The sequence below is a fragment of the Natator depressus genome, chromosome 2 (assembly GCF_965152275.1).
Source record: "Natator depressus isolate rNatDep1 chromosome 2, rNatDep2.hap1, whole genome shotgun sequence".
Lineage (NCBI taxonomy): Eukaryota > Metazoa > Chordata > Testudines > Cheloniidae > Natator > Natator depressus.
In genome coordinates this window covers 50310494-50333552 of record NC_134235.1, presented here as the reverse complement: position 1 = coordinate 50333552, position 23059 = coordinate 50310494, and the positions used below count along the sequence as shown (strand labels likewise).

Here is a 23059-nt window from a genome sequence, read left to right as displayed (position 1 = left end):
AGATCATTAATGAAGATGGTGAACAAAACCGGCTCCAGGACTGATCCCTGGGGTACTCCACTTGATACCAGCTACAACTAGACAATGAGCTGTTGATCACTACCTGTTCAGCCCAACAATCTAGCCAGCTTTCTATCGACCTTATAGTCCATTCATCCAATTCATACTTTTTTAACTTGCTGGGAAGAATACTGTGGGAGAGCGTATCAAGTTTTGCTAAAGTCAAGGTATCTCATGTCCACTGCTTTCCCCATATCCACAGAGCCAGTTATCTCATCATAGAAGGCAATCAGGTTGGTCAGGTATGGCTTGCCCTTGGTGAATCCATGCTGACTGTTCCTGATCACCTTCCTGTCCTCCAAGTGCTTCAAAATGGATTCCTTGAGAACCTGCTCCATAATTTTTCCAGGAACTGAGTGAGGTGAGGCTGACTGGCCTGTAGTTCCCCGGATTCTCCTTCTTCCCTTTTTAAAAGATGGGCACTATATTTGCCTTTTTTTAATGTTCTGGGACTTCCGCCGATCCCCACCAGTTTTCAAAGATAATGGCCATTTGCAATCACCTCAGCCAACTCCCCCAGTGCCCTTGGGTGCATGGCATCCAGCCCCATGGACTTGTGCATGTCCAACTTTTCTCAATGCTCCTTAACCTGTTCTTTCACCACTGAAAGCCACTTCTCTGCCCACCCCCTCTTCCGCTCAGCTCTCTGCTCTCTTCCCCCCATCGCCCATCTATCTTGCACAGGGATTGCGAACCAGCGATCAGAGAGGTGGCGCCGCAGGCTGGGGCTCCAGCTGCCCCTTTTACCCCCCGGGGCGCTGCCAATGGAGGGGAACATAACTGAACCAGGCTCTGCAGGCAGGCAGGGCAGGGTGAGTCCCACAGTAACAGCTCGAGGTGGGGGACGCTGGTCCCTGGCCCAGGCAGAGCCATCGCCGTCTACAGCCCCGCTTGGGGGCCAGGGGAGGGAGCAGCCGGGCGGGGTGTCACCTGTGGCAGCCACCTCAGCCACGGCGCATGCGCAGAGAGGGTCTACAGGGCTGGGGGAGGCGGCGTCTCCTGTGACACCTGGCCCAGGTGTGGGGCGCGTCACGTGGCCCCGCCGCCTCCCTGCCCGGCAGCTTCTGCCTCCTCCCAGCGCTGCTCGGGCCGGCCAGTCGGGAAATGCCCGGGCCGCTGGCGGCTCGCTGAGCGACCCCCAGGGGCTGCAGCGCCGAGCCCGGAGCGCCCGCGCCGCCATGAGTAAGCTCGGCAAGCTGTTCAAGGGAGGCGGCCCCGGGCGCCCCAAGGGGCGCGCGGGCCCCACGCCCCAGGAGGCCTTAGCCCGGCTGCGGGAGACCGAGGAGATGCTCTCCAAGAAGCAGGAGTACCTGGAGACCAGGATCCAGAGGGAGCTGGCCGCGGCCAAGCAGCACGGCACCAGGAACAAGCGGGGTGAGCCCAGCCCCCGCCCCCCCAGCCAGGGGCTTCCCCCCTGGCTCGCCCCCCGCGAGGAGACCCCCGCCCCTACAGGGGGGCCTGCGAAAGCTGCCGCTGGGCACCTGTTGGGAGCTGTCCTGCAGGTGCTGGGAAGTTGGCGGTGAGGGGAAACTTAGCTAGCTGCTATTCTCGGGCCCGGGGTGCTGCGGGGCATTGGTGGCCGTTGCAGGGCAGTGTGATGCAGAGAGGTCGCTGGCTTTCAGTGTAAATGCCTGTTAGGCATGTCAGCTTGTTTGAGTGGAAAGCTATGTCTGTATTGCACATGACAACACCAGAAGTCGCTGAATTTGGGTGTAATTCTCTCTGTTGGAGTGTGTACGTGTATATAGGGCGGCGCAGGGATAGCTTCATTCTAGTTTATCCATCAACATGGTATTTTAAATACGTTTAATATCCTGCATGAGTTTAAATACTTCCATGTAGAGACCAACTATGTATCAATATTCATTGTATTCCTTTTTATGCCATATTTTGGTACAGAGAAAAAAAGAGAAGATGGAAGGCTTTGTAGGAGAGTATTGGCTCATGCTAGAGTCTAATCTATTTTAAAACTTGCATGTACATGGTGTTTGGTTTCTTTTATGACTTCCTAGAGCCTCTCCAGCCAAACAGTAAAAATGTTTGGGTGTGTGAAGTCAGAGGAGTTGTGTTTTCATGTTTGTACACTAGTGCTTTACAAGAAAAGATTTGTGTAATCAATGCTTTTCAGCTTAATCTGTTCTATGCTCACAATTACTAAATTATCTTGCCCTTAAATAACTTATTAACTGTGGGCCAGATTGTGAGGCCCTTATGGATATTGAATAGTACTTTGCACTCTACATTCTGTTGACATCAGTGGGATGTACTTGTGGTGCCAAGGATTGTTCGACATAAATAAGAGCAGCACAGTCCCGCCTTAGGGCGGTGAAATAAAGCACCAGCCTTGCAGCAGAGACATAGTAGCCTCCATTGCTGACGTACCTGAGCATCTCCCATGTATTTACAGATTTATTCTTACAACGCTACGGGGAGGTTGGGGAAACATTTACAGATGTGTATAAATGGATTAAATGATAGGAAGTCTATGGTAGAACTGGGAAATGACCCCACATTTCTCTACATGGAGCCTCAATCACTGACCATTTTTCTTCGTTTAGCTGTGGGAAGAAATCCGTATTGGGGGAGCGGGATAGTATGGGCTTGATCCTGCTCCTACTGAAGTCAGTGGAAAAAAATCCCATTAATTTCTGAGCGTGCAGGAGCAGGCCTTCTGTTGCCTTGATAAATAATTGAATTTCAAAAGCAGGGAAACCTGAGCACCCTTAGAAATAAGTTGACTAGAGTTGCAACAAGCTGTTTTTTCAGAAAATTTAGCCCCTTTAAACTCCAGTGTTCTAGCTCAGCACTTTTAACAGCTCAGTGATGAGATTTTTAACTGTTTCTGAGCCAACCATGGTGCTGAAATTATAAAGTAATCTTCAGTACAGGACCACTGCCTTGAAACGTGTTCCCCCTTCCCCAAATACCATGAGAGGCAGTGTTGTTGTAGCTGTGTTGGTTCCAGGATATTAGAGAAACAAAGTGGGTGAGGTAATATCTTTTATTGGTACAACTTCTGTTGGTGAGAGAGAGACAAGCTTTTGGATTTGACAGGATCTTTTTAGATCTGAAATTTAATATAACACTAAAATTGTGCTGTGTTAGTAGGCAATCTGGTCCTTATTTCAGTGGTGGGTTTTCCCCTTTAGTTGATCTTTCTACTGATGAATAATTTTAAAGGCTAACATCATGTAATTTAAATATATAGGAGGATACTTTGGGGAAGTCTCATAGAAGGCTGCTTATTAAGGGTAGTCTGCTGTGCTTTAGGTTTACTGTACTTTTCTCTAAGGATTATTAGGAGTTAAAGATTTTAATTAAAAAGGACAACTAGGTAGATAACTGTATAAGAACAACAGGATACTGAGTAAAGTCAACACAATAGAACCTTGCACAAATTACTGAGAACCACTGATTTACAGTATCTCAATCTTTCCAGACTACTGTATCCCTTTCAGGAGTCTGATTTGTCTTGTGTACCCCAAGTTTCACCTCACTTAAAAACTATTTGCTTACAAAATCAGACCTAAAAATACAAAAAGTCACAGCACACTATTACTGAAAAATTGCTTACTTTCTCATTTTGTCTGCATGGAATTTTAGCTAGTGCTTTTTATGTAGCCTATTGTAAAACTAGGATAGTATCTAGATGAGTTGATGTACACTCTGAAAGACCTCTGTGTACTCCCAGGCAGGGGCGGCAGGTTTGTATAACTTTTGGTGATGCCCAGAACGGGTCCATGTCGTGTCCGTGTTCCCCTGCCACCTGCCTAAGGCTCTAGGAGGGAGTTTGGGTGTGGGAGGGGTAGGGCTCTGGGAGGGAGTTTCGGTGTGGGCTCTAGGCTGAGGGGTGGGGTGCAGGAGAGGGTGAGGTGGACAGGCACTTGGAGGGAATTGGGGTGTGGGGTCTGGGCAGGGGGTTGGGGTGCAGGAGGGGGAGTGAGCTCTGGGAGGGAGTTTGGGTGTGGGGCTGGGGCAGGGGATTGGGGTGCTGGGGGGCAGGCTCTGGGAGGGAATTGGGGTACAGGCTGGGGCAGGGAGTTGGAGTGCGGGAGTTGGGCTCTGGGAGGGAGTTTGGGTGTGGGGACTGGGCTGGGGTTGGGGTGCAGGAGAAGGTGAGGGGCGCAGCGCTTACCTTGGGCAGCTCCTGTAAGCGACCAGCACCCCGCTCTGGCAGCAGCTCCTAGGTGTGGGGCCAGAGGGGTTTCCATATGCTGCTGCCCGCAGGCACCGCCCCTGCGGCTCCCATTGGCCGCAACTTGGGGCGTGGGCAGTGCATGAAGATATGCCTCCCTTCTGGGGGGGGGCCACAGGGACATGTCGGCCCCTTCCGGAAGTGAACTGGAGCGGAAGCCATCTTAGCCCCATTGCGCTGCCGGTGGTGGTGGCGGGGGCCCTGGGCCCTTTTAAATTGCCCGGGGGACGCTCTGGGGGAGGCACGCGGGGGTGGCAGGCTGAGCCGGGGGAGAGACCCAGCTCCGAACTTCGGTGGAGCTTGGCTCTTGTGCTTTCAGATTAGTGAACCACGGGCCCATAAAATTCGCCACCCCTGCCCCAAGGGGTACACGTACCCTGGTCGAGAATCACAGATGTAAATGACTGAAATTTGCAAATCAGCTAGTGAACAAATTAAAAAAAAAACAAGTATGCTATCTCCCAAAATATATCCCTTTCATTTGTTTTGAGCATTGTGTGTTTTAATTATCACTGATAATATTTAATAACATACTAGTCAATATACTATGGTATATTTTGCAAAATATTTAGTTGAAAGGAAAATAGATAATACCTAAGTAGTCTTGTTACATGAACTGGAACTATAAGAAACTGAGTACAAGTTTGATTTTACTTTGCTTAGCTGGGGTTAATATGTCGTGGGGGAGTGGGCATTGGGGACCATTTCATTTGTAATTGCATGATCTGAGAGGCCTTATGTACCTAAAATAGGAGTGTATGAGACAGGAGCAGGATGTACACTGCAGAAATTTTGCACATCCCATACAGAATGCATACTGGCTGAATAGGAATGACCTCATTAGATTCCAGGTGAGTGAGTCTGAGCTTAGCAATACTAAGATTAGTGAGGTCCCATTCAGGCCCCAGTTCTTCATGAGCTCAAAGGATTCCTGAAAAGACTTTGCATAACATCAGCTGCCCAAGAAGTGTGACTTAAGAACTATAATAAATTAGCTACGCAAATAGAAAGATATTGGAATCTGTCATCTTCCTCACTGATAAAATTGTTGAGAATACAGCTAATTCCTGCATTTTAGTCTGAAAGTAGCTACAAATGTAGTCCTAAATGACTTCCACCTTTCCATGTTAATTTCTCATTGCAGCTACATGAACTGTGGGGGTTTTCTCTCTGGCGAGGGTACAAGTGAAACATTTTGGAATTCGTTCTGTGTTGGTGCTTTCATTACAAGCTTTGTTTCCTTCCACAACAGCTTTGCAATCTCTCTGTGTACCATGTACAATCACCTGTTTGTACTAAATTTCTTTGCAGACTCATTGTGCCACATCCTTCGCTCCATTGACCTGAGTCAATTTGCACTACACCTATTGACCCCTGTTGTGGTCTGGCCTTTTTTTTTTTTTTTTCAGCATGCAGAGAGAACCAAAGAAATTGAAAAGAATGTGAACCAGTCACTCCTTGATCTGCACAAGCTGGCAACTGACAAGAATGACCCTCATTTGTGTGACTTTAAAGGATAGAAAGTGATCTAAAACATAATTTTAGAAATTGAATAGGTTTGAGATAGGGGAGGAAGGTGAAGTTATTGGGAAGATGCAAGCTCCATGTCTGTTACCATTGCATTCTCTTCATACTTCTAGATCAGCAGTTCAAATCTAGCTGCAGGTCAGGAGTGGCCAGAAGTGGTTATTACTTGATGGTGATGTGCTTGCCCACATGGAATGCATTGGTGTTCTCTGTGCAGTGTTTTGTGGAGTGGTTTCCACATCACAAAAACCACCATCCCCTACAATTTCAGCAGAGAAACCAAGGACTGAACGAGCATATAGAATGAATCAACCTTCTCATGGCTAGAGGTGATACCTCCACTTGAGATCCACTGGTGAGGTAGGTTGGGGAAGTCTGCAATGCTGCTGCCTGAGCTACATTATTTAATTAGATTGTGATCTCAATCTGGCACCTTCTCTGAACACTCAGAATTGATTGAAAAGAAATTGAACAAGTAAAAAGGGGATAATCTTCTTTCGTGACTAGGAACAAAGTTTAACTAGAGAGCCAAAAGTCATACAGCAGTGATGACAAACCCTAGGTAGAGGCATGGGATAACAACAATCTTAGGACATTACTAATAGACCATGCTGCAAATGTCATGTTGATGCATTTGGGCATGCCTGGTGTTCTGGCATTCCTTGTAAATGACTTAGTTGTCATAAGGTTACTGACATTGAACAATGATGCAACAGTTTCATGTTACCGCAAAACAAGTCCATCATTCCAATAGCAGGGAGTATGTCCGATGAGGATTGAAGTGGATTGGTAGAGCTATGTGGGGAAACTTTCCCAGCACCCTGACTGTACCATGTGTTACAGCCAGCATTCCTAGTCCTTCATTTTCTTATTTTTTTAAAAAAAAGCATCAGGCCCGGAATTGTCATGTGCTATTTGTAACAAATACACAATCTTCTCTCTCAAGTTTTTAAGAATTATGGGCCTGATCCTGATGTCACTTACTCTGGTGTCATTTCATTGGCTTCTCAAGTTACTCCTTATTTGCACCAGCGGGAGATTAAAATCTGACCCACTGGGTAAAAGAGAGCTGTTAATCAGTACTCTTACAGAACAGATCTTGTGGGAGGCACACGTTGCTCACTGCCTAACATACCTCTTAATTTGAGAGCCATAAGGACAGACAAATTTGTGCCAAATACCTAGTCTGATAAAGTGAGAAATTTTCTGTAGCATTTTTATGAAGTTTGTGTGCTTCAGTTTCCCTCATTCATTGAATTGCTACTCACTAGGGGCAAAAGATTTAACACTGCTCTGGGAACAGCACAGGAGACAGGTGTTTGTGTGTGTCAGCTCCCTGCCTGGGTGGAATAAACAGACATTAAGGAACTGGCTGAAATTGACCCAGATCAACAAGGGGTCCAGAGAGACAATGCAAGCACCAATGACTCAACACCCGGAAGCTCCTGCCTGCGGGGATTGTGAACTCGGCATAGACCTGCCTGGAGAACAAAGGACTGAGCCTCAACCAGGAAATGATAAAGAGCTGGCCTCTGAAAGAGGCTGGGAGCTCTTTATGGGTCTGACTAAGGAAGTCAGCGAGAGACAGAGCTTGAAAATGGAGTTCACTACAGCTTGGCTGGTGAATTGCTCTGGCTTGACCAGAATGGATTTATGCTTTAAGCGTTATTTCTCTATCCTAACCTAAGGACTTCCAGTGCTGTGTTCCAATAAATCCTACTCTGTTTTGAAAATGTCTGGGATGTCATAGCAAATACTTACTGGCTGGGCAGCATAAGTCCCTGGAAAGTGTACAAGTCTCTATCAGACTCTATCTGCCACAGTTGGACTTGCTGAGCAAAGCTCATGGTGTGAAGCAGGGTTGCTGGAGCCCAGTAGCTCAGTCTAGGAGGCAGTGAGGATGCGTGGCCTACCCTTAAGGAAGACTGGGGCCCTTTGGGGGTCTGGCACACTGAAGGGTCAAAGAGACTGTTGAAAATCTGGGGTGTAGCACAGCTCCGATGGCTTGGTGACATCTAGTACAATGGAACCTCAATTATCTGAACTCCAGTTAACTAAAATGCTGATCTCCAAAAGTCGGAATAGTCCCCTAAGGTTTGGCTTCAGTTCTTAAAGCTTAAGGGACTGATTCTTATCAGTAATTTACATTGCCAGATTTCTACTGAAAACAATGGAAGTTAAGAGCCTAAACCTGTAAAGTTTGTAAGTGTCACAGGGGAGAGGCTTTTTACTGCATATACTACAGGCTCCTAGACCAATAATACCTTTTGTCCTTGAACCCTGTTACGTTCAAATGCTTAACGTTGTACTGTAAATAAAGTGATTCGTAGCAAAGAAATTATGCTTTGGGCACATCATCCTAGCAGTGCTTAAGAATACTGTAAAGAAACGCCTATGGTAGCCACCATGTTCCCCTAATTAGGAACCACCAGTCTGCATCCCGCTGGATCTTATGGGACACACGCTGGCCCGTGGCTTTTATCAAAGGTGGTGCGTTAATGGCGATAAGTCCTTCTAGAAGGTGGGCACCATGAAGTAAAAACTACTATTAAGAGCTGTAAAACCTGCACAGATTTTGTGTATTGGGGTGATTTTGTTTGTATTAAATTGTTTTGGACAAAGATTAATAAATTAAATATACAGTCTGGACCAAATTCTTAGCAGTTGTAAATGACATAACTTTTGAAGTCAGTAGATCGATGCTGATTTGCACTAGCTGAGTATATAGCCTTAAGTGTTGTTTCACTAACATGAAATGGAAATTCTACTTTGTGTAGAAAAATAGTTTGGTAAATGGATTGCAGAGTTGTGTAGTTTGACATACTGCCCTTAGGAATCACTGGTGTTACTGTCTATCTGGATTTCCCCTGCGAATACTGCATTTCCGACACTAGGCTCTTGTCTATAGTTTACAAGATCAGATCTAATTATCTACCGGTGGTCGCAATGGTGGAAGCCATTATGTAGCGAAAGCAGAGGTATTTTTATCACTCTGCTTCATCTCTCCTTGATTTAGTTTTCATGATGTGGCTCTCCAAATGCCTGTCTAACCTATTACTTGTAACATTGCCACCCCCAGTGAAGCTGAAGTGGTGGTGAATTGAAGATGCAAATTTTCCTAGTGTAGATGCAATGGTAACTTTGCCTGCCTCACCCTTTCCTCTCCACGTAAGCCTAACAGTTTAGCAATCCATTCATTTCATGCTAGTCACCTGTGTAAAACCAAACCAAAAAAAAAAAAATGTGGCTTTAGGAAACTGTTGGAGCAAGGCTGATCCAGTGGTTATGGCACTAGCCTAGATTGTTCTGCCACAGACTTCCTGTGTGACCCTGGGCAAGTTGTTTAGCCTTGGTGCCTCAGTTTCCCATCTGTAAAATGAGGATGATAGTAGAGCTGGAAAAAAAAATTTCACCTAAAACTCTTTTGTTTGGAGAAAAAAGCAGATTCAGTGACACTGAAACCTTTTTGGAATTCATGTCCATTTCATCAAAATGTTTCAGTTTGAAAAAAATAAAAATTTGTTCTGACATTTTCACAATGAAGTGTTGTTTTTGTTTTTGTTTTTTGTTTTGGTTCAAAACAACTTTGTTTCGGAGTTTCTTTTAATTTTCATAAGCAACAAAATTTTAAAATGGTTGAAATCAAAGCAGTGTTTTGATTTTTGTGAGAACAAAACATTTCATTTGACGAGAAATAAATAAATATCTATCTATATATCTATATTTTTTTTTCAATGTGCTGGAAATGTTGAAAAATTTCATTTTTGGTTTGATCCAAAATCTTTCTTTTTTTCTGGAATTACCCATGAACTGCAAAATCCATTATTCACACAGCTCTAGATAACAGCATTTCCCTATCTCACAAAGGTGCTGTGAGGACAAATGCAATCAAGACTGCAAGGTGCTCTGATAGTAAGGTAATGAAGACCCTGTAAGTAGTATAACTAGATAGGCCAAGTGATACTCTGCTGAGCCACACTCAGGCTGAAGCATAGTGCACCTGATTTTGAGAGCTTCTGAGCCCTGGTAGCTGTCACTCACTTCACTGGGAGCTGCAGGTACTCAGAATTTCTTAGGAGCAGACTATTGTTAATGTAAGAGCTTGCGGTTTCCTGAAGAAAACATAGTTCTGTTCCTGGTTAAATTGGTGTGACATTTATTTCCTCAGATTATACTCTGATTCTTCCTGCCTGACTCTATTCTTTTTCTGAAATCTTTGGAATGGAGAACATCCTTTTTCAGCCTTTCTGTGAAGTAAGTTTATCTCCTCTGTTCACTTCCTTTGCTTTTTGATGTCATTTTATTCGTTTAGTCCATTACAGCTGGGTTATTTATTGTACAGTAGCATTTCTGAGAAGATTTTCAATACAATTCTACCGTCTACTTGTAACACAGTTGCAAATGTTTAAGGAGTCCTATGTCTATCCAATAAGGGGATGTGGGGGCGACCCTAAATCAGTTGAACGTTATATCTGAGACTTGGAATCTACAAAATCTAGACATTCAAATCTGAGATTCACAGGGAAGCTTGAACTCCCTTGCCTCTAGGTATTGTGATGCTGCCTCTTATGTACATGATCACATAATACTGGGGGCAATGTGATAACTAGCAAATGTGGCATTCAGCTCACAAATATGAGTTAATCAAGGGGGGGCATGGGAATGTTGTATATCTTGGGTAATGTGGAAGAGGTGAATAAATTGATTTGTTACGAAGTGATGCATTCCATAAGTGCATAGTGGGAAAGCTAAGTTCAGTGAGTTAATAAAGATGGCATGTTACATTTATAAAGGCAGGGAGCTAAATATGTGAAAAATAAAGAATTCTCTCTCTTACGCTTTCTACTTGGAAGGAGTCCCCTCCACCTTCAACACAGAACCTTCTGGATGTCAAAAATAACTGCTCTGCGTGTAGAGCTAATCCATAGTCTGTATGAACAGTCACTAATACTAGAGTGACCAGCTGTCCTGTTTTTAAAGGGACAGTCCCATATTTAAACCCTCCTGCAGGTGTCTGGACTTTTTCTTAAAAACGGACAAATTATCCCATATTTTCTCCCCCTTCCCCCTGCTCCACACACACACACACATCACTAGGAGGCAGGTCCTGCTGCTGGCCAGATCCCTGCTTGCCAGCCGCCTGCCCATCAGCAGTGAGTGTGGGAGTCCTATGGCCAACGATGGGGGTGGGTGTGCCAGGCTGGTGGTGGGGCAAAGATGCAGGGCGTAGGGCCGGCCGCTCCTCCTGCTGGTCTGTCAGCGCAGCCACCACTGTGTGCCAACTCTTAGCCAGCAGGGGCCTGCCCCCCCATTCTGTTTCCAGCTGGCACTGGCTGCGAGCTGCAGTGGTTGGTGAGTGCGGGCAGGTGTCAGGTGGCGGCTGGTTACGTGTTGCCTCTGCTGCCCACCCATTGGCCCTTTACATGCTTCCCCTCTCACTCTCCACTCCCTGCTTTGCCCCTTTGCGCCCCCACCCCTGCTCCTCCATATCTCCTTCTGGCGGGGTGCATCTCACTCCCAGCTCTGTGCGGAGAACCAGCCCCTGGTTGGAGTGCTCAGCTCACCAGCAGCCTGGCCGGCAGGCTCCTTCCTTCCCCCACTGCCTCTGGCTGGGCTGGCACCCCAGGAAAGCCCAAGACCCTCCAGCCTGGGGCACTGGCCAGGAGGAGCTGAGCCCTGCATGTGCCAAAGCCCCACACAGCGCGGGCATGGGGAAACCTCTCTGCTCCTCAGCTAAGCTCTGGAGTGGCGGGGGGTTGGGGGAAGCAGTTTTAAGCCTGTTCATGCCCTGAACCTGCAGGCTCCACAACAGCCCCCAAGACAAGGGGGAGGTTTAGGTTGGATATTAGGAAAAACTTTTTCACTAGGAGGGTGGTGAAACACTGGAATGCGTTACCTAGGGAGGTGGTAGAATCTCCTTCCTTGGAAGTTTTTAAGGTCAGGCTTGACAAAGCCTTGGCTGGGATAATTTGATTGGGGATTGGTCCTGCTTTGAGCAGGGGGTTGGACTAGATGACCTCCTGAGGTCCCTTCCAACCCTGATATTCTATGATAGCACCTGCTTCACCCCACCCTTCACCCCGAGTCCTGCTCCCAGGAAGTGCAGGGTTGTTCCAGCCCCTAGGTACCCTCTCCTGCTGAGCCACCTCTCTGGCCAGGTTCGCTGAATCCCTTGCCGTCAGCTTCCCTGGGCCCTGCTGCACAGTGCATCCTTAGGGCTTAACCCAGGGGTGGACAAACGTTTTGGCCTGAGGGCCACATCTGGATATGGAAATTGTATGGCCCACCATACATGCTCAAGAAATTGGGGTTGGGGTGCAGGAGGGGATGACAGCTCTGGCTGCAGGTGCGGGCTCTGGGGTGGGGCCAGAAATGAGGAGTTCAGGGTGTGGGAGGGGGCTCCGGGCTAGTGCAGAGGGTTGGGGTATGGTTGGCGGTGAGGGCTCTGGCTGGCGGTGTGGGCTTTGGGGTGGGGCTGGGGATGAGGGGTTGGGGTGTAGGAGGGTGCTCCAGGCTGGGATCGAGAGTTTTGGAGGGCTGAGGCAGGAGGTTGGGGCATGGGAGGGCCTCAGGGATGCAGGATCCAGGCAGCACTTACCTTAAGCAGCTCCAGGAAGTAGCAGCATGTCCCCCCGCTGGCTCCTATGTGGAGGCATGGCAAGGCGGCTCTGTGCACTACCACCTCTGTAGCACTCACTGGCCACAGTTTCTGGCCAATGGGAGCTGCGGGGGCGGCGCTTGGGGCGGGGACAGCATGTGGAGCCCCCTGGCTGCCCCTATGTGTAGAATGGGGGACATGCTGCTATTTCCAGGAGCTGGACGGAGCAGCCCCCAACCCCGCTCCCCAGCTGGAGCACGGTAGCAGGGCAAGCTCCAGACCCCACTCCTCAGTGGGAGCTCGAGGGCTGGATTAAATCAGCTGACGGGACAAATGTGGCCCGCGGGCTGTAATTTGCCCACCCCGGTTTAACCTCTTCCTGTCTGTGCTGCAGCCGGAGGCGGCCGAGTTATGTCGGTGTCCAGCAGCAGCCTGGAGGTGTGAGCTGCCTTTTGACACCGTGTGGGCAGGAAGGGACAAGCTACTTCCAGCCACACAGGAGCGGTGGGGAAGCGGGGAAGAGAGAAGCTGTGCAAAGACACAGGCCAGGTCATCCTTCGCCCCCTCCTCCTCCCTTGTAGATGGAAGCAGCTGCTGTACAGTGCCGAAAGGCTGCTGCTGGCCACGTTCTGGTGTGAACCCTGGCAGAAATCTGGGGATGGGGAGCGTGTGACCCTGCATACCCGCCCCCCTCCCTCCCTCCCCCCCACGTGTTGCCTTAAGAAGATGCGGTGCTAGGTACCAGGAGAGGCAGGTCTGTCCCGTGGGCCCAGCCAGGCATGGAGGGCGGAGAGCGCTGGACAGGGAGGGTCAGGTCGGTTGGTCACCTCCCCTCTCATGTGAGAGAGGTGTACGGGAGTGTCTCTCTCTCACCCTTCCCCATGTGTGTGGTGGGATAGGGGAGTGTGTGTTATCCCTCTCAGCCCTTTGTAGGGATAATTTGATCCCTTCCCAGCTCGGTCTCATAAATCCCCCAATGTCTGGTCTTAAAGGGGCAGACTAGCCTGCTACAGGCTGCTGGAGAGACGGAAGTGAGAGAGTGCCTGTGGGAAGACAGCTATCCACACCCGGGCCCGAATGAAACCCCTCCTCAAGCCCAGCATGGGTCATCTTTTCTTGTGTGTTTGTGCTTATGCCTTATGATATTTTTATGCTGCTCTGCTCCCACTGAAAAATCCTGTTTGTTGCTATACTATTTCAGCTGAGTCAGAGATAGTAGGGAGTGGCTGAACCTTGCTGGTGGCCTGGATGTAAGGGTCAGGGATTGGTCCCTACAACAGTTTTGACAAATAGATCCATCTAAAACATGTTGATCCCCAAAGAAATCTGACTCCGCCGTCTCAGCTAGCTGACCTGTTTGGCTAGGTGACTCAGGATTTCTCTTTATCCTCCCACTTCGCAGTTCTGGAATGGGCTTTCAAGGAGCAACACTGACAGAGACACCATCTGTCACATGATAGTGTCTCTCTCTCCATCTTTTGTTTTACCTATTTTTCTTTCCTGTTTTCCATCCTCCTTTTCCTTCCTTCTCCTATTTCCTCCTTTGCCTGTTGTTTTCCAGCCCCTCTCTGATGTGGCTCCTTTTCCTCCCGTCTTGTCCTGTTTTATGCTTTGACAGGGTGAAACTCAGTGCCTCCTGCAGCGGAGGAAGAAGCTGCCTCTGGGCTCCAGGCAATGCTGCTTCTCTCTGATGCACAAGAGGTGATAGCCTATTTCCGCAGAGTAAATCTGTGCAATAGCAGAGCAGGCAGGCAGACCACTGAGCAGTGCATTTGATGGAGTGGGTCTCATTTTCCCTTTGTTTATGTTTATGTGCCAGTGCTTATAGATAACAGCTTAAAATAAGGCAAGAGAATGTGAATTCTTAATGTCTTCTACATTATATCCTGTTCCATTTACACTGTTCACTGTCACTGAATCTCATGTGTGCATTTCAGTCTGAAAAGACAGTTAACTGTGTCCCTTCTGATTACACAACAGCTGCATTACAAGCCCTGAAGAGAAAAAAGAGGTACGAGAAACAGTTGAGCCAAATTGATGGGACGCTCTCCACCATCGAGTTCCAGCGGGAAGCGTTGGAAAATTCTCACACCAACACAGAAGTGTTCAAGAATATGGGCTATGCTGCACAAGCAATGAAAAAAGTGCATGAAAATATGTAAGTGCATTCTGTCCACTTCCACAGAAGGGGTTTCAGTGCTGTAAAACTCACCCTCTGATGGTATGGGTTAAATGTTTTCGTTTTACTGAGAAACCTGGTTCTGATTTTGTTTTTGTTAACGTTTGGGGAACGCTCCTGATAGTGTAATGTTACATTTGGAAGAAAAATAGCTTGTCTTAACAGCAAATCTGAAAGGTTGCCCTACCGTCCTATGAAATACACAGGGATGTTATTAGGTGTGAATTGCCTTTGGGAGGCGCTCAGGGCAGAGAGAGCAACAGAAGAATAGCACTTAGAGGAGCAATATGGACTCTTCTTTCCTAAGTCTCTAAATGGCTGTGTAATTCAGATTTTTAAAGGTGTCCTAATTCGACCCCAGTTTAGCAGAACTACTCATGTGCTTAAAGCCTGTTGAAGTAAAATCAGTTCTATTCAATATGGGTTCTTATACTCTTTCCCCCCCACCCCACCCCACCCCCCAGTGCCTTAAGGGACGGGACTAACATCTGCCATGTTTGACTTGTCAACTTCTCACATGCTTAGTACCTTGCTAAATTGGCACCTTAAATTGGAGACTTTCTGTATTCAGAGTTTTTAGTAATAAAGGGACCAGAACCTTTTCAGATTAGGGTTTCCCAAGGCAGACATGGTCTAAAAATGTGTATTTTAAAAACAGTTTAAATACTATTTCTCTAGGGACCTAGACAAAATTGATTCTTTGATGGATGATATCACTGAACAGCAAGCGGTTGCCCAGGAGATCTCAGAAGCTATTTCAAACCGAGTTGGGTTTGGTGATGAGTTTGATGAGGTTTGTATTGCAATGAAGTCAAGGGTAAAAGTTGTACCAGCCTGATACAGTGATTTTTTTTTTAAAGCCTTTTTCCCATGCAAGTTGTGACTGTCAAATTGCTTAAATATATTTAATCATTTATAAAATGTATTTAGATATGTTTAAAAGAAGTTTTGATCTCACAGACTCGCTCTCCATGTTCTTACCCTGTATGTGTGGACATAACTGAAATGTGTGATTTGCAGTGCTCCAAACAGATGCACACTTGACTGGGTGTATATCTGGAGCACTGCACATCAGCATTTGTAGGGCACATTGCACTGTTTGCAACGCTAAACACTCAGGGCCAGACTTTGAAAGGTATTTAGGTGCTTAAAGATGCAAATATGCACTGAGCAGGATTTTCAAAAGTGCCTGAGTGGGTTACGTGCCAAACTTTCTAATTGACTCCAATGGGACTAGGCACATAACCTGTTCAGGTGCTTTCGAAAATCCCCACAGGCATCTATTTGCATCGTTGGGCACCTAACCTTTTGAAAATCTAGACCTTAGGGCTTTATCCAATGCCTGTTGACCTCAATAGGAGGCCTCCTGTTGACTTTGGGCACTTAATCAGGCCCTTAATTATTTCTAAACCAAGTTTTTTTTAAATGTGAAAAATACTAATTCTCACTGAGGGCCTAAGGGTCTGATCTTGTGAAGTGATAAGTATTGAAATCAATGGAAGGCAGCAACTGATTCTTGAAAGCACTCAGCACCTCTTGGAATCAGGCTCAAAGTCCATGGCAAGTTGGAAGATTTTTATATATTGATTTTGAAATGATGAGCACTAAAAATTGTTTAAACAGTGTCCAAAGCGGTAAAAATAACTGTAGTCACTTTTGCCACCGCAGCTGAAAACAAGCATACAGCATTCCAGTCCTACAGAGAGAGAGAGAGAATTTTTCAAACCTTTTAATACATGCCTGAAAAAAAATACCCTTCCTTTGTGTTTGATTTTTTTTGCTTGGTTCTTCAATATTTAGCCTTTCGGTGGCTTGTTAAAGAAACCTATTGTTTTTTTTGTTTTTGTTTCATTTTTTTCCATTAACTTCTCTTAAGTGAAAAGACGGGCAATGTAATTGTCTTCTTTAGAGGCCTTTAAACCACAACTGGATGTCTCTCAAAGATGTATTATGGTCTTGATGCAGAAATTACGGGGGGAGGTTCTGTGGCCTGTATTAGGCAGGAGGTCAGATTAAATGATCATAGGCATCCTTTCTGGTCTTAATTAGAGCCTGTTGGGAATGTTTTGAGACAACATTAATCCATCAAAATGTCCATTTGCCAAAACTTTTCACAGAAGAAGGGTCAGTTTTGAGAAATTTACTGTTTCTAAATTTTTTTTAATTGACTTTTCATTTTGAAATTTAAGATAATTTGTATTATATAACAAAACACCAATGGGTTTGCCACATCCTTCTTGTTAAATTAAAACTGTTAGTTCAATTGCATCAGGTGAGATTTCTGGTAGAGATGGATAAGTATTAATGCTGTTATACAAGGCACTGGTAAGACCTCACTGGAATACTGTGTACAATTCTGGTCACCCATGTTCAAGATTGTGTCACAATTCAAATTGTGACAGGTGCAGAAAAGAAATACTAGGATGATCAGGGGAATGGAGAACTATGTTCTGAGAGGAGACTGAGTATGTTTACACTGCAAAACAAATAAAAACAGCTGTGGCAACAAAGCTACGAGCCCAAGGTAACTGACTCAGGCTTGCGCTATGGGACTAAACACAGCAGTGGAGACGTTCCTTCTCGGTTTCAGAACCCGGGAAGCAGCCTCCTATTTTTAGCCCCTGCAAGGCCAAGTTAGCTGATCCAGGTGTGGAGACTCACCACTTTTTGTTTTTGCAGTATAAACAAACCCTAAAGAAGCATGTCTCATTTAGCTTAGCAAAACCAAGGCTGAGAGAGGATATTACAGCCCTCCATAAATACATTGGGATAAACCCCAGGGAGGGAGAAGAGCTAGTTAAGCTAAAGGACAATGTTGGCACAAGGACAAATGGCTATAAACTGACCATGAATAAATTTGGGCTGGAAACTAGAAGAAGGTTTCTAACCATCAAGAGGAGAGTGGTTCTGGAACAGCTGTCCAACAGGAGTTGTGGGGACAAACAACCTACCTGGTTTTAAGACTGCGCTTAACAGATTTATGAAATGGATTATATGATGGAGCTGCCTGAGCTAGCTGGAGACTGGACATGATGGCCCAAGAGATCCCTTCCTGTGCTATGTTCCTAATGGTACTTTGATCAGTGATTGTGGTTTGAGATGCCCTTGATGTTAACTGAACCCATTGCTTGAAATATAACTTTGCAAATGACGTCTTGCTTGCATTCAGGATGAGTTGATGGCAGAATTGGAGGAATTGGAGCAAGAAGAACTGAATAAGAAAATGACGGATGTCAGATTGCCAAGTGTCCCATCCACATCGCTGCCTTCCCGCCCTGGTAAGCTGCCTGCCATTTTAAATTTCCTGTAATTAAGCCATGTCCTGAGAGAGAAGGGGAAGAGAGTGAAAGCTCAAATGAAGCGTTTAACTCAGCTTTAACTTTTAATGTAGACTTCTTACCCATTTGTTGTGCCTGCTCACATGAAATATAATGAGGGTGTTTGGTTTGGTTCATGGAAATGTTTAGGATCAAATTCTCTGCAGGTGTAAATGGATGCATATCCATTGGCATTTGTTTGTCCTTTAACATAGGTGCAGAGGTATTTTCCAATGAATCATATAGGTAGGTAACGCAGAAGCAGGAAGTTTTTTTTCCCCCTTTCTGGCAATGCAGCCATTTGTTTCTTTTGAAATAGGAGGCTGACCTGGATTCAGAACATTTCATGAACACAGCTCCTTCTCCTTAGCATGACAATGGGTTGAAATTTGCCACTGATATTGTTTTTACCAGCGAAGGAAACAAAAGCTCCTATAAATTTAGAGACATAGCTTCAGTTCCTTTCCTTATGGGCCACGCTTGCTCCCTGAACAATCTCATTCTGAAATTAAACAGTAGCTAATAACTAAGCACACAGCCCTTCTTTTTCTAGAGTCCTTCTGAACCATTTACTCTACAGTTAACTTTTTTATCCACTGAATTTTTTTTTTACCTTGTTCCAGTGGTTAGGGCTCAAAATACCTCCCACTGAAGTCAGGGAGTTGAATCAGACCCATAATGTCCAGGGCTGTAAGTGAGCTACTGGTGAGAGCATAATGGCTGTGCATTTAGTCTGCCTACTCCCTGCGCTACCATATTTAGCTCATATTTATGAAACTGCTTTGAGATACCTCTAGGCTGACTAGCGTTACACAAATCCTGCTGCCAGTGAATAAAATGGTTCTGTTACTTGAGTCACTGATTACTGTTAATCTCTCACTGTAGCATCCTCCAGGAAGAGAGTGGAAGATGAAGATGATATGAAGCAGCTGGCGGCTTGGGCTTCGTAACATCAGACTGCAGTGTTTAGAACAACAGGTTTCTTATGATACAGGTGTAAAGAGCTGCAATAACATTTTATATGCTTAACAAGTCAGACCCAATTTGATCACTTGTTTTACTTTGGTAGGGCCAAATGATTTTTTTTTTTTTTTTTACTTCGATACTATTTTTAAATGTGGTGGGGTTTTTTTGTTGTTGTTTGTTTTTCTTTTTTAAAGATTTTTAGGACTTGGCCAGTCTTGTCATTTTTACAGTGAAGAATCCAAATGGAATTTTTATTAAAAAGAGCTTTTACTGGGTAGAGCCTTACTACACAGCATTTTTGTGAGACACTAAGGCCCCATGTACACACACGACCAGATTCACTGCTGGAGTGAATGTTTGAAATGTAGCAAAGTCATCAAGGTTTACAAGCAGTGGCCAGCCTGGCTCAGAGTATTTGAAAGCTGGTGGAACAGCTTCCATAAGCTGCTCTGAACACATGGACCCAATGGGGCTGCATGTGGGCACAGAGATCATCCACCCAGAGCATCTTGAGGGATCAAGGTCACAGATTGTAAGCTCCTGGGGGCAGAATCTTCTATGGAAGGCTTTGGGTTTTTTGTTTTTTGTTTTTTTCTGAAAATCACCATTTACGCCTATATAATTAGTTATAATCAAGGTTTAAAATCAGTTCAGGCTCATTCAGTGCAAATCGAGTTTGGCTCTCAAGTGTGACTAGGGGAAAACCAGAGAGTGTAGAATTAGGTTTAATCTAGGTCCCTGCCGGTTTAAAACTGATTCAGCTAACTCTGTTAAAGACCCAGAGGAGATGTGGCCTAACTACTGCTTATATGCCTCCCAACTTAACTTTTCCAGGATGAATCTTAACTTCATATTACAGATTGTTAAAAGAAGTCATAATGGGACTTGTAATGCTGTGATTTCAAAACAACATTGGTTTCCAAGCATTGAGTTCCTGTACTGAGACGTGAATGGAAATTGTATTCAAGTATTAATATTTGAAATTTCTTTTAACTTCTTCCCTTGAATGTGAGTGATTTATTTGTGGTGATTATGTACAGTATTGCACAACTGATTATTTTTAGTCTAAAAGGACAAATGTTATTTTGAGTGCTGAAGTACTATGTGTGCAGAGAAATCAAAACAAGCAAAATTAAATATGCTTCTCTGTCAAAGTGAATTTTGATGTTAAATGAGACCTTCTGACTTAGTAACCCACTACCATCTGCAGTGAAATAGTGAAACACTTAAGTTGTGAGGTTTTCTAGAGTACTGGAAATCAAAGTAGTACTGATCTGGGTTTCTTGTTTTAAAAATTTTAATTGGTAATCAGGCCAGCCAGGAAACAGTGGCAGCAGTAGATTAACCACTTAAGACTGTGACAAGCACTTTGGCCTCACACCAGCAAATGACTTCAGTTGCCATTCTCCTGTACTTAATTTTAAGCATGGGCTTGTGTGTGTCTGACTGGATAAAGGCCAGAGTGCTCAGCATCATGCTGGATTGAGCCCTGTTAGTGGAATGGGTTTGAAATTACAAATATGACTGGCTGGATTCTCCTTCCTTACACTAGTACAGAACTATTGTAACTTCATTCACTTCACTGGAGTTACTTTTGATCTATGCAGGTATGAATGGAGAATCGCGTCTATGTGCTAGGCTAAGCAGCTAAGTGGCCTGTTAGGCCTTGTCTACACTAAAGGGAAAAGTTGTTCTAAGCTACACAATTTGAGTTATGTGAATAGTGTAACTCAAATCGACGTAGCTTAGATCTACTTACCGTGGGCTCCACACTACGCAACATCAACGAGAGACACTCCCCTGTCAACTGCCCTTACTCTTCTCAGGTGGAGTACAGGAGTCGACGGGAGAGCGATCGGTGGTCGATTCAGCCAGTCTTCACTAGACCTGCTAAATCCACTGCCGATGTATCGATTGCCGCAGCGTCGGTAAGTGTAGACAAGCCCTTAGAGAAACCCAGGTGCATGTGCAACTCTGCTCCAGAGCTAGGAGGCACCAGAAAATCTCTTTCTGGAGCAAGAGAAAGAAAGCTGGAACTTTGTAGGTCTCTATTAAAACAGTGTATTTTAAATGTAAAAGACTACGCTTTAAAATATATTATGGAAACTAATACAGTAGCGTAACAGTGTCATTCAATTATATTGCATTCTAAAATGCAAGACAAGATACTGACGAGAAGCTGCTGGGACTAGGGGGTTTATTAAAACAACTAATCTTCTGCGTTATTCAGATCTGTTTTCTATGCATTTGGTGAGAGTCACACTTTCGAGGTTAAGCCAGCTTTTCTATGTAAATGTATCTAAGTTATGGATAAACCGGGTAATGGTGATGGACTGCTTAGGCACATAACTGGCCAAGTGTTTGCACAGATCTGATCACTATGCACACCTCTGGCATTTCTATACATAAGTTAGGCAGTGCCAATCTGTTTACATGCTTAGTTTAGAAAGACTGGCCCATAGCATCTTTTTTTTCCCTCAAGTTAGTAGTTTTCCAATACTTAGCACTTAACCTATTCAAAGTGCTTGACTAACACTAATTAAATACAATGTATATTTGATTGTACCTTTTAGAAGTAGGCGGAGATATTTGTATGGCTATTTAATTTCTCTTGAAAATAAAGACACGGTCCCTGCACTGGAAAGCTTTCTGTGTCTAGTTGTGTACAGCACACATTTCTATGGGATCTAAGCATCTTATAAGTATCTAGATATTAACAACCAGCGACTTTTTGATAACTGTAGGCAGGGAGTCAGCGTCCTTGTGACACAATGAAAGGCTTTTCCCCCCATGCACCGTAGTTCTCAAACTCCAGAAATCCCCAGCATACCTTCAAAGACTATAGAGGACTCTGGAGTCCACGTTGTTTTAAATTAGCAAAGGTCAAGGCAATACATAGCCATATCGATAACCCAAATTCTAAAGGTGAGAAATCTCACTGGAGAGACCACCACAAATTCCCAAGCACCCTTGGTAGGCTAAGAGAATACATCCAAAGATGTATATGAATCTTCCCATTTCAGACTACCGATGACTTTAGTCCACTTCAGAAAATGCAAACCTGCTGCCTTTGTGCAGGAGCCTTTCCCGTGATCAGTTCAGAAGACAGTGGAAAGTTAAGAGGCCAGTCATTATCTTGATCAAGCTGGCACTACAAACTGCAGAATTCCAGCTACATTTTAGCCTATGTCCTGGTCCCGCCCTCAACTCCTCTTGATCTCCATGGGAGTTAAAAGGTGCTCAGTGCTACATCAGAGTTGCTGAGGCTCTTGTAGAATCTGGCTCTTGAAGAATAAAGCCTTTGAAGGCCTGGGAACCGTAACCTACAGTCATCCAACTGAGATGTCCTAAAGGCTTAAGTAGGATTGCTGTGACCCAGGGAGGCTGAGAGTTGGGTGGTCAGACGACTGTTCGGGAGCAGAGATGCCTCTTTGCTCTAGTACGCTTGTCCAAAGCAATCAGAGCATAGCACTGACTGGCCAGAATCTGAGTGAACATTTTGATTTTTAAGGCTTTTGAACTGAGGTACCTTCAGTTGAAAGGCTCTGTGTGGACACAGGGCCGGATCCCCCGGTGCACTAATCAGTGCACTGCTACTGAAATAATTGGAACTATAGCTACAGCTGAGGAGCTAGTCTTTATGTGCAAATTGAGATGCAATTGAAAACTGCCTCTTTCTTTTTGAACATATGTCTCTTTTTCTGTGCCAAGATGGTATTTGTTTAGTATGGAAGCAGAAGGACTTGCTAGAGCCAACCTGCTACTGTAAGAGTATTCTGCATTAACTTGAGCATATCTTACAAACCAGATTTTAGAAGCATAAAGGTTCACTATAGCTGACTCCGCTCTGTGAAACCATCTTTTTTAACAGTGTTTCTTTTAGAAATCTTTTTTTTTTTTCTTACTGGGCTTTGACACTTTAATCTGGGTATTTTCAAAAAGGGAAATAACATTTAATATTTTTTTACAAATATTAAGTTTGTGCTGTTTGTGTAAATTAAAAAAATAAATATTTTGGTGTTAATTGTTCTATAGAAGCTTTTACTTATCTTATGGTACCTAAACTGTCCTCCCTATGCTTTAATTCTGTTATCTGGACTGGGCAAACTTTGGTTGTGTTAAGGTTTTTTTCCAAATCTTGAACAATGTTGGGGGTGTGTGGTGGGACTCCCAAAACTAGATTTGAATTCAAAAGTTTTTCCAAAAGCAATTCAGTT

The 23059-nt window shown here is 44.9% G+C and overlaps 1 protein-coding gene across 1 annotated transcript; it reads left to right on the top strand.

Moving 5' to 3' along the window:
- Positions 1–1121: 1121 nt before the first annotated feature.
- Positions 1122–21905, top strand: CHMP4C (charged multivesicular body protein 4C). The gene is made up of 5 exons (XM_074943021.1): positions 1122–1434; positions 14361–14538; positions 15238–15352; positions 17729–17837; positions 18762–21905. The coding sequence occupies exons 1-5, from the start codon at positions 1239–1241 to the stop codon at positions 18824–18826; spliced, it is 663 nt and encodes a 220-aa protein (XP_074799122.1). The 5' UTR covers positions 1122–1238; the 3' UTR covers positions 18827–21905.
- Positions 21906–23059: the final 1154 nt, after the last annotated feature.